This window comes from Glandiceps talaboti, chromosome 17 (assembly GCF_964340395.1).
Source record: "Glandiceps talaboti chromosome 17, keGlaTala1.1, whole genome shotgun sequence".
In the NCBI taxonomy this organism is placed as follows: domain Eukaryota; kingdom Metazoa; phylum Hemichordata; class Enteropneusta; family Spengelidae; genus Glandiceps; species Glandiceps talaboti.
The window spans coordinates 3,874,142-3,886,641 of NC_135565.1; the positions used below are offsets into that span (position 1 = coordinate 3,874,142).

The window sequence follows — 12,500 nt, forward strand, 5'->3', positions numbered from 1 at the left end:
TCTTGTCTGTATCATCGGTGTCTCGATTGTATATAATAATAATAATAATAATTGAATTGAATTGAATTGAATTGAATTGAAATTTATTTCACCAGAACCTATACACATTATACAGATATTGAATAAATATATAGAAATGAAAGAGAGAAAAAAAATACGTCTAGGAACAAAATAAAATTCTGGTGAGGATCAAGGACAGTAGTTCTTTCTGAACTAATCGAGGTCCAGGGCCCTGACTGGCATGCTTAGTATAATGTATTGCTGGTTACACAAATATGAATATATACAAATGTTCTTTATATACACACGCATCACACTCACTCATAGAAAAAACAAAACAAACCAATCATGCATTCATACACATACTAAATATTCATAAACTAAAGTTGTACAAATTTTACAAATCACTGCTGTCACAAATAAATAAATGGGCTATATACATGTATACGGAATGTCACTAACTGAATAATAAGTCTATTGCTGTAGATGGCCTCCGGCCCATATACAACGTATGAAACGTACAACAAAACCAAAGTCAATGTCACATTGAGATACAGTGACCACATACATACATACATACATACATACATACATACATACATACATACACACACACACACACACACACACACACATACATACATACATACATACATACATACATACATACATACATACAGGCATACAGACACATACATACACACAGACATACAGACAGACAGACAGACACACACACACACACATACATACACATACATACATACAGACAGACACAGACTAAGGCATAGCATAACCTCCCCTTACGTGAGGTAGAAATGCAATTTTGCAAGATCGTTATCTCAGGTTCACCACCAAGATTGATATTATATATTTGCTTCGCAGTGTGTTTTCATGTACAATTTGTTAGTTATGATTGTTTGATATGTTTGTGTGTTTTGTATTCATGTCCTTTTTCTTGAGTTTTTAATTTTCTAGGAGCCTCTCCCGTTGGTCTTCGATTAAATAGATAAATAAAGAAAGTATTACTTTCACTCATAAATATTTTATTCTACACACTAACATCCCTCACGTAAAATATTTCTGATCAGAGATCGTGAAACACCGTTCTTGTTTAATGATATAGCCCAAGGTCCAATCAGTTAGCTAGCAGTCTCTGAGCCATCATCAACGTTATGGTAGTGATTACACACACTGTATATTTCTAAGTTACCACGAGGAACAGAATCTTTGTTATGTGTAGATCCATATCGACGAACAGTTAAATCTAAATATTTTAAACCATGCATACATTTTAAGAGGAATGTGTTTCATTTCCTTAAGTTAAATTAAGGATAGTCAAGGAATTGATTGATAGATTGATTAATGAGTATTTATTTATTTATTCATTCATTCATTCATTCATTCATTCATTCATTCATTCATTCATTCATTCATTCTCTAGCTAGCTGTCTTTGTGTTGTTTTCTTATTTATATATTTATTATCATCAATTAATCTATTTTTTTTTATTTCTAAGAAACTTCACTAAATGATGAATGCCCCATGGCATAAATTTATGTCTTATTTATTTATTTATTTATTTATTTATTTATTTATTTATCTATTATTTACCTATCTACTTATTTGGATTTACGACAACATCTAAACGCACAATAAACTGATCGTAATATAACTACAAAGAGAAAAGGTTGTTTCAATCTATATGTAATATGTCTAAATGAATGTAAATACAAAGATATAATGGTGTAAAATGGCGAAATAAAATGAATTGTCTTCCTAAATATTGAGTGTACGTTGTGCTTGATAAACTATCCCTTGAGTCGTTATAAATATACTGTTCACATCTTCCATTCAGTTTCTTTTGATAAAATTCAATACGATTGCATAAATTGTAATATGTATCATTATGTTCTCATTCGTTACGGTGTAAGAATTAGAAGGATCAAAGTTGGTTTCTTTAAATAATTACATTTCCTTTCGCCATCAGCACTAGTTTTTCAAATTGCACTCAGAAATCCCACATCCTGTTCTAACAAGGTAAATTAGTAAAATTTCCATGATTGGGTAGTAATTCCTTAGGCAAAAAACGTAGTTTGCGATGATGTTATCGATGATTGCGTTATCTATATAAGAAAGAAGGCATTAGGAAAAGACGATGTGAAAATGGTGACTGTCATCCAAAGAATTGTCTCTCACTATACCTTTTATCTATAAATACTTTAGGCAAATTACAATTATAGAAAATTATTCAAATGTAAAAATGACTGAGATATTTCAATGCAACAAACGCTTGGCCTAACTGTGTAGATATGATCAGCTAGACCAGAGACAGGCGTATTACGCCTATTAAAGAACAAAAATGTTCGTGTCCTAATGAGGACCATAATTGGCGTATAAAGAACTACTCTTTTAGAGTAAAATAGAGGTATCATTAAAACGGCTCTGATGAGCAAATTTATTTTTGAATTGAACAAGAAGTACAGCAATCTTGCATCGACATCTTTGCTCACATAGAAGAATCACACTGATTGAAGACAGCAACACACATCTAGAGACATGACAAGCATTATGCCTCGTAAATGCAGTCTTGTACACATTGTGTCTTTTTTTACATGGATATTAGCATGGTTATGGAAAGGAAGATACATTGAAACGATCGTACTATGTAAATACATTTTATGCAAATTTGTGAAACTGTCAGTCATAAACCGTGAGTTTGTCTGTATCAGTAGAGGAGTATATCTGTAAAATGGAAGCTGACAGTTATAAATTCTGAGGTTGTCTATTACAGCATATGACCTAATAGAATGACATTTTATCCAATAAGATATAGCTGTAAGGAATGCTTCAAAAAGTAGTCATATGGACTGCAGATTTCCTGTATATTAAATCACTGTGTTCTGTTTCCTATTTGAATGACTCCCTCAATTGTCAAATTTTGCTCTGTATAATAATTGTTCTTTAGTGCCTATGACAATGCCGCAATTCGAATTAACATGAAAACATACAATATGAAAGAAGATTATGAAAAAGTAGAGATAAAGGTAAGTCTATGTCACTATGATGGATGGATGCAAAAGAGCACATAAGTGTTTTTTTCATAATGTTATTTGAAAGTATAAAATTGGTTGGGATAGAAAATGCAGCTGTGGTGTAATCCAATTTAACATAATGTGTTATCTACTGATCTGATCGAGTGCAATACAACGGTAGTAAGGACTACTGGGAAAATAGAGTTGACTAAGATAGAATATAGAATAGAATAGAATAGAATAGAATAGAATAGAATAGAATAGAATAGAATAGAATAGAATAGAATAGAATAGAATAGAATAGAATAGAAAAGAACGGAACGGAACGGAATAGACTAGTATCGCTCAATTGCAATGGAAGTGAATTAGTAAGATAAGATTATAGTGACATAAGTTCGTGGCATTTTAGTTTCTCAATTACGAAAGGAAGGATCAGACAAGAAGTTAACATACAATACGAATGGTTGTCACTAATGATGGTATATAACGTACTTATCATAATGCGTTGTGTTTGGTTTCCAGTTGCTAGGCAACAATAATATATTTGAATATTCAAACACCAAATCACAATTTAAGTGCAGGAAGACAGGAGTCAGGGATACATGTACACGAGGTAGTAGCTGGCATCGGTATGAATGAACCTAACGTATGATTTACATCGAAAGAAAGTCACACCGACATATCAGTAGAGATGGAGGGCATAGGGGAGCAAGATAAAAACTACTGGGCGTTGTTAATTCTGATTTCGTCTGTGGTCACTGTATGTGGAAACATTTTAGTATGTGTAGCCGTGGTTAAAGAACGAAATCTCCGTAATATTACAAATTATTTCATCGTTAGTCTGGCAGTTGCCGATCTACTTGTTGGATTACTGGTAATGCCAGGAGCTGTGTATGTCGAGGTGAGTAAACACTTCTATATGAAAGTAAGCAATTTATCGTGGAGATAATCTTAGGACATGTAGCAATACAGTATTCATTTTGCTCAAAGTTAGCTGTTAACGATTTTTCAATCTCTTTTCTGCAGTGACGAAATGATTTTTTAAACTTGGTGACTTATTTATTCCTTTAACATCCACTTAACCCCAAAAGTGAGTAGCAAAATAAACCCAAATGACCAGAGTGAAAGGAACAGACACAACTTCGATTTTCAAAATAAAGTCATTTGATAAGACCCCTAGTATATAAACAATTACACTCTTTTGGAAACTTCAATTCAAACAATCAACGCCATGTGTGATATCTGATAACAGGAGGTCGTAAAATACAAAACGACAATATCTAGACTGACTTACTAAGCACACTATTGTTTATAGACAATGTTGCAATACAGTGGATTGAACCTTAGACTGAGATTGAACACAAGACATCTATTTTACAACCTCCAGTTATCAGATACCACATTTGGCATTGATTGTTGGAATTGATCTTTCCAAAGAGTGTAATTATTTATATACAGGAGTCTCATCAATTGAGTTTATCTTGAAAATCACAACTGTGTCTATTCCCTTCACGCTAGTCAGGTGAATTTCATTGTATAACCGTGGAATTCAATCTGCGTTCAATCGAAATGTATCAAATATTATTCATAGAAGACATAACTTATATGCAAAATTCGAGTGTAAACAATATATTTTTCTGTATTGTACAAACATAAAATATTTGATAAAATAAATAAAATAAGACAATAATTTCTATAAATTTCCAAACAATAGAAAATCAGAATCAAATCGAGAAGCGTGATATTGCTTAACACAATGTTGCACAGTGTAGTCACTGTTTTGTGAATATAGATTAATCCGAGTAACTCTTTAAGCTAGGTAGATTACTCCTCAACATCTTTCACAAAGACACACACAAAGACACACACACACACACACACACACATACATACATACATACATACATACATACATACATACATACACACATACACATACACATACACATACACATACACATACACATACAAACACACACACGTAGTATTTTGAATAATCTTGGCAATCAAAATCGTCTAAATTGAATGTCAAATTATTAGGATTCAGAGTTGCAAAAAAAATCACTTCTAACTAGAACAGGATAAAGGACGAAACACGTATAACAAGCTGTAAAAACAAAACAAAAACGGTGTGTTAAGGAAATCACGGCAAGGGAGAAAAAGATGATCACTTATCCTCTATCCGTAAACGTCATGCTCCTGTACGTAAGATTACTTGACTTTTAGCCAAGATTGCCAGAATAGTAGAATTTAAACCCAATTCCGAAAAAAATGCAATATTTCCAATCGTAACACTTAGCAACGTACCTGAAGTATACTAAACAGCGTTTTAAGTACACTCCTTGACATAAATGCCAAAGCATTAGGGTACTTAAGCCACACATTTCCAGTCACAATGGCTCAGCAATTTACTGTAAACAAGCTTTCTGTTCTCTTGTTTAAGATTGACGCAGACTTTGATATGTTCTGTTTTAGAGTAAATCGTTGCATAAAAGTCTCAGTTCTGGGCAATTTTGACCAGAAATGGGGGTATGTAAATGCACAAACGTCTGGTCATAATTTCTGTGCATTTGAAAGAACGGACGCAAATAATTTATTCAGAAATAGAATACATGAAAAGTACCTTAGTTCATAGAAGATAGACTAACCGACAATTTTTTTAAAATATAACTTTCTTCAAAGCCTTATACAATGTCATACAATACTTTCATGTGATATTTGAGACACAATACTAGCTCTGTTTTCTAGCTTGTCGGCTCAGTTTCACACGTTTGATGTGTTTTGTTTTGTTTTAGATTAATTTTGCATAAAATCCATCAAACACCGGGCACTTCTGACCTTTGTATGTCTCTGACTATTACGAAGTATATTTGACGATTAGTGTAATTCCCGAAACAGGAGATACATCATTAATGTTAGCTCATATCAGATTTTTATCAACTAACATAATAATCCTTATTCGTCCAAATACGGAAATGTGTTGACTGTTCATGACAACAAGCCTCGTGTTTTAAGAGACTAATTTGCATGATTAAATTAGTAACTGATTAGGTGATTATCATCCGCGTAGTTCTTCAAAATGTCATTTAGCGTGTAAAAGGCATAGATAATGACAATTCACATATTTGAATGCATTAGATGTGCCTTCAAAATCATTTAGATAATAAATTCTATTTTCTCTCTTGGAGTGCCAGATTGTATCAAGCGAAGAGACCATCTTCATTTTTTCATATATTTCAATATAGTTGCAATTACAGGTACAAACAATTGATGAAGGAAGAGTATTCAAAAGTGTTTCTTTTATCGTCCTTGCGGAAGGCATGCATGTTACATCTGTTTGTTTTATTAGCATATCTGCATACAACGAGCTGATTATTTACAGTAGCCAATTGATGATGTAGACACGATTTTCACATTTACATAGAACAACTAAGTTAACTCAAACGCCACATCAGGACATAAAATATTTTCAAAAATAAGGCCTAACAAAAAATGCGTGGTTCTGATTACGCTCAATTTTAGAATAGGTGGGTAGGTAGATTTTTAATTTTAATTTGTCTATAGATAATTTTTGCATACATGAATGTCTAGTTCAGATAGTTATGTTTACCATTGTTTTCCATATGATCTCTGTATTATTGGTTTCTTCCCCATCAGACGTACAGCCATTACAGATTTGAAGAACAGTTTTATATTGTCTTTTTAAGTTGATGTCAGCTTTCGCATCCACTATTTCCTGCAAGACTTCACAATTTTCGCGATTTTATGTTTTTTCCTCGAATATGTAAGCAAAGTTAGGTTCGGCAGTGAAAAAAACTAGGTGAAACCAACATATTTTTTAGGCCTAAGCTATGGGTTCGAAGAGTCATTCCATGATTTTACATCACCTGCAATTACTTTTAATTTCGGAGAAACACCAAGTTGATCATAAGAGATGTTTTAAATTAAAGGGAATGAGCATCTAAGAATCATGAATATTCATTGTGCAGCATGAATGTGTTATTTCTACCGACTTACATGATTTAATGTCTCACAGCAAAGATACCCTATAAAGGCAACAAGATCAACTTGTTGTTTCTCTGAAATCGCAAGTAATTGTAGGTGATATTAAATCATGAAATGAGTCCAGAAAACAGAATGATAAAAATAGCACATTAAAACATAGATGATTCGACATCACATGCTATCTCTTCCATGCACTACAAAAATAACTCTTCAGCAGAGAAAACACATCACTGCTATGGGACATGATATTTTGACCCAAACTACATGCAATCAGGCAAAGACACAGAGAGAGAATGGAGAGGTAATTATCATTATGTTGAATCCCCTGGCAGTACACGTGACAGCTTTTTTTCCTAAAACCATTTAGTAACTCATCCGACGAAGAAAATCAGTTTCTACGAATCGCCTAAATGTCAAAAGAACAGAGGAGCGCAAAGGGTAACATAGTTTTCTGCTTTTCAATTAAAGGCTTTTTTCTTATCACAGCTTGTCATAAAAATGTGCAGTTGCTAAGGCCTACAGAAATGGCTAATATTAAAACCACCCCTAGTCTAACTTCGTGATCAGTGTGGCGAAGATGGGGGAAGGGGAATAAGCTAGTGTTGAATCCGTGTTGTTTCCGTCCGACATTCACACTATATACACACTACATTCATTTCTCCCTTTATGTATGAAGCTTGTATTTTTCTATCTCAGTGTATTTGTTTATTTGCTGTATGTATGTATGTATGTATGTATGTATGTATGTATGTATGTATGTATGTATGTATGTATGTATGTATGTATATATGTGTGTGTATGTAAATGTATGTATGTATGTATGTATGTATGTATGTATGTATGTATGTATGTATGTATGTATGTATGTATGTGTATGTGTACGTTTGTTCGAAAAGTACACACACACAGAGTTAACGGACTTACATCTCAGACACGTTCTTGTTAGCTTATTAAATAGCAAAGGGAATGCACATGTAACTGAGACACGCCAGATGTTTCCTTAAGTACAGTGTTCTATACCAGCACCCTACGGGAAGTACTTCAAAATAAGTAATTGGTCATTTTTGTATCTTGAAAAAATATATAAAGGAATGAAATGATCGAGTGCTATATTCCAACACAACGGTTTCATACTTTTGTACCACATATTACATGATCACTTGGTGTTGTGTTCGTTAAAAATCAACCCTCCAACCACTTTTAGACGTAAAATGGAACTGCACTTTCAACATGACTTGGCATAAAGTGTTCTCATTATAACTTGGCTGATATTCACGGATTTCACTTTGCGTACTAATACATTCAGCATTGGCATTTCGTATAGTATACCAACGTTCTGTTTGAATGCAAGTCCATCACCTGAAAATGTTCCATCCCAAATCAGATAAAAATGCTCTACATCCTCAGAATAAATTTAAATTTTAGCTGTGCAGAATTTACAGAATTTACACCCAATCTATGAAATTGCCCAATTCATGAAATGGGTAGGTAACTTGACATATAGGCAAAGGGCACTCCTATTGGGGTGTCCGGTCTGAAATGAGCTCAGGTGTACGTTTCCAAGTTGTTTTGTTGGAGAAAGGGTCCTTGGATAAGGATTCAAACCAAGAACATTGCTTTTGGGTGTCCAATCAGTGTGGTCTCCACGAGCTGATTGAAAATTATTCGGCAATTTACTAAGTTTAATGCCGAAAAAGGAGTACACATTTTATCATGATATCCACACAGCTCAACCACTTCCCTGGGTTATAACACTCCTAGTGCAACGTAGTCTGTAAATACGTATGTCAAAGTTTTGCAGGGATCTCGGGAAAGTTTATCATGCGCTAAAGAAGATGGAGAAATTAAATAAATGTTTTCAATGTCCCTGAAAACCACACTATAGTATATACACGCTTTTGAAGCTTCAGTCAAATGATATCCATGGAAATCAAATAATTGTACGTGGCCATTATACAGTCCACATTTATACACTTTTATCTAGTAATAAACTAGTAAATTTATTTGCATACACCATACAATCATCTTTACTCAGGTACCGTCAACGAAACCGTTGCAAAAAGCTGTTGTTACGCAATGTTTCAGTGGATGGGTAATTTTTCAGTGGATGGGTAATTGTTTTTACAATAGGTAGCGGGAGGGGTGCGAAAAGGGAAGAATGGCGTTGGGGATGTCGTGATTTTGATACAGTGCAAGGGAAATGAAATTGGGGGGGGGGGGAGGGGCACACATTAAGTAGGTCAAAATGAATTGTTGGTACATTGGAAAGCATACATGTTTTCCTGGTGGGAAGTGGGTAAATTAGTCACAATTATATGGGCTTGTGGGCAAGTTGAAACACAGTGGGAGGGAGGGAGGTAGGGCAGATATCCTTCAATGCTAGTTGGAATAAAAACAACTATAACAACATGCCGATCACTTATTGGAGTAGTTATTTAATTTCATATTGACAAAAAATCCCGATGGACTAGGTTAGTTAGTTAGATTATTTCAGTAAAACAAGATTGACAGATATACAAATAGAAACTTGTACAATTTTTTTTAATTATTTGCCTAACCCACCAAAGTCAAAGACTTGTTTCCAGTGGGGTGATGTCACCGTATTACATTTCTATTTTTTGTTACATACATACATACATACATACATACATACATACATACATACATACAAACGTACGTACGTACGTACGTACATACATACATACATACATACATACATACATACAATACAGTCATTCATACATACATACATACATACATACATACATACGTACATACGTACGTACATACATACATACATACATACATACATACATACATACGTTCTAAATGTTGCTGTCAGTACTCGATCTAATAATTATCCTCGCTTAGTTCTTGAGATTTCCTCATAATAGCTATGCTCGCATTCATATTGCCGACAGGCATTACTATTTAACCACTTGTAAACCCATCTGTATACTGTTCATGTCCATTAGTTATCCTGCTGTGTTTTCTTGCTGCCATGTAAGCTGTCGGTGTTCTCTCGGTGTACAGAATGTCAGAGTGATATTGATTACCAAACATGACCACAACCAGGCATGCCGACAACGAAGGTGAAATACTAATTAGTCAGAATTCAAATACATCATATACAAGAGTTACTGTATCTTTTGGTGTAACCTTGATTACACCTCCGTACCTTGAGGATATATATCTATGCGGCGAGATAGCAAGATATTTATATAGACATATGAAACTGAATGATGAAGCACGTAATGTGTGCGCGATTATTATCCAGGTATGTGCATCGACATTGTTCCTCATTTGATAAAAATAGAACGTGGAACCTTTGATTCCATGCACATATGGTTGTTGCACTTACCTTATGACCGACTACTGTTAATCTGTTCGTGCCCATTCATCATTGAAATCACATTGTGCCATCAACATGATTTTTGATAACACTTTGCGGTTCATTTAAGACTCAATTTGGTGATGTTATGCATTCCTGGTTTGTTTTGTCACGCCAACGCCATAGCTGTCTTGGAATATACCTGAAAATGAGCTATAACCCAAGCGTGTAATGACTTTCATCCTCGGTTTTTATATATTAACATATTAAACGGCTAGCTAGAATGAGTATGATGCATTACCAGTATTGAAATCCGATGCGCTAAACTTGATGCGTATGTCATTCTCATCAACAGTCTAATACGGAAGTGACATATTAAACCGAAAGTAAACCCCTTTAGTATAATGTTTAAGTTACACACCTCACCAGTAAACGGGAAACCTGTTGGCCACGAGTCAAAAATTCCTACGTGTGCTTATGACGTCACCTTACGACAACTGAGGTTATTAAGTATAAGATGATGCATATCCGACATTATGTTGTCCATCTATGCTGAAATTAAATAAAATGTGATGGCATTTGTAGACTCACATCGGGCCTTCAGTTCGTTAACGTTACTTTCATTTCAGGCATTATAGGTAACAGAGCAGAAAATTGTATTTCTTTTCTGAATTAAAATTAGTAATCATCAACCAATGCAAACATCTGTGTTCAGGCATAGAGTCAGTTCGATGTAATGAGACGTAGTACCGGATCCTGAAACCATACCTATAATGACAAATGTGCGTTTTTCTTAAATTGTCGATGGTTGCAAGTTTTCCAGAGAAGTGCCAAGTAAGGAGGGAATATGGAAAAGTGTCTCATAATTAGTTAATGTCGCATAGGAATATCTGCAGAACGTATTTTAGTAATCCTAATCCTAAGTTATGGTTACAGGCGCGTAAACAACGAACTTCTTTTCAGTGCAGTGCGCCACTGGATCTGATACTGTACTGTTGTAAAATTTGCCATCTGTAAAAATTCAGTATTACAGAAGAAATAGAAAAGATTTACAATCAGTTAAAACCATAGTGATATAGATTGTAAAGTTTTATAGCTGTCAACTTTATTTTGCACACAAATGTCTTTTGTTTTCAATATGAACAACGTGTACCCACGGCTAAGACCGAACTGTAGTAAATACGCAGTACTCTGTCCAAACTCAAACCACTACACTACAGTGGTCTGCGGTCCAAAGCGAGAATTTCTTGAAACTTTCTCTCCAGATCTGAATAATTGTCCTGTCGAAGAGATAGTTTTAACATTACCATTTGACTGCGAAATAAAATAAAATGTATAGAAGAAATGTATGAAATGTATTCGTTCCATGTCATCAAGACACCCTCATTCCCATCTTATAGATTACCCATTAATTGTTGCAAATATTCACTTTGTGAAGTAAATCGTAGTTTTAACCTCTACTTTCAAGAATTTAAGATGGCGTAAATACTCCCTCAAAAAGTATATGCTGTATTCACAGAGAGATACAGAAACAGTAGAGACAAGCAGACAGACAGACAGACAGACAGACAGACACAGACAGCAGAGAGACAGACGACACAGACAGACACACAGACAGACACACAGACAGACACACAGACAGACAGACAGACAGACAGACAGACAGACAGACAGACAGACAAGACGAGACAGATTGAAGAACATTATTGTAGCTATTATCACCAATGAATGTACGACATTTGAATGACAATGAAGGATGATTTTTGTTAGACTATACTTGCAGCAACAATGCGTATACGCTATCTGTAAATCTTCAGTTAACTTCCGCAATATTGTTTACTCACTCACAAATATTCGCCCTCACTTTCAGGTCAATCGCGGTGCTTGGTATCTCAGTAAAGAACTCTGTGACGTGTGGGTAGCATGTGACGTCATGTTATGTACTGCTTCTATATTTAACCTGTGTGCGATTAGCCTTGATAGGTAAGTAACTAGCATAGACCAAAAATCAATTTAGAAAGCTTTTATGACAGTGACCTAGTGACTTAAGATTGCACCCCGTTAAGAAGTTAATTGTCAAAATCTACAAGAATTGGACAGATATGTGATAATGCTCAAAGTTTGGTTCGAGGA

General features: G+C 34.5%; 1 protein-coding gene across 1 annotated transcript in view; it reads left to right on the forward strand.

Moving 5' to 3' along the window:
- The first annotated feature begins 3,722 nt into the window (after positions 1-3,722).
- The window catches only part of LOC144448617 (D(3) dopamine receptor-like), a 16,725-nt gene continuing 7,947 nt past the window's right edge, over positions 3,723-12,500 (forward strand). The window contains exons 1-2 of the mRNA XM_078138894.1: positions 3,723-3,932; positions 12,238-12,350. Of these exons, the coding sequence (XP_077995020.1) occupies positions 3,723-3,932; positions 12,238-12,350 (323 nt within the window). The remainder of the gene's footprint in view (positions 3,933-12,237; positions 12,351-12,500) is intronic.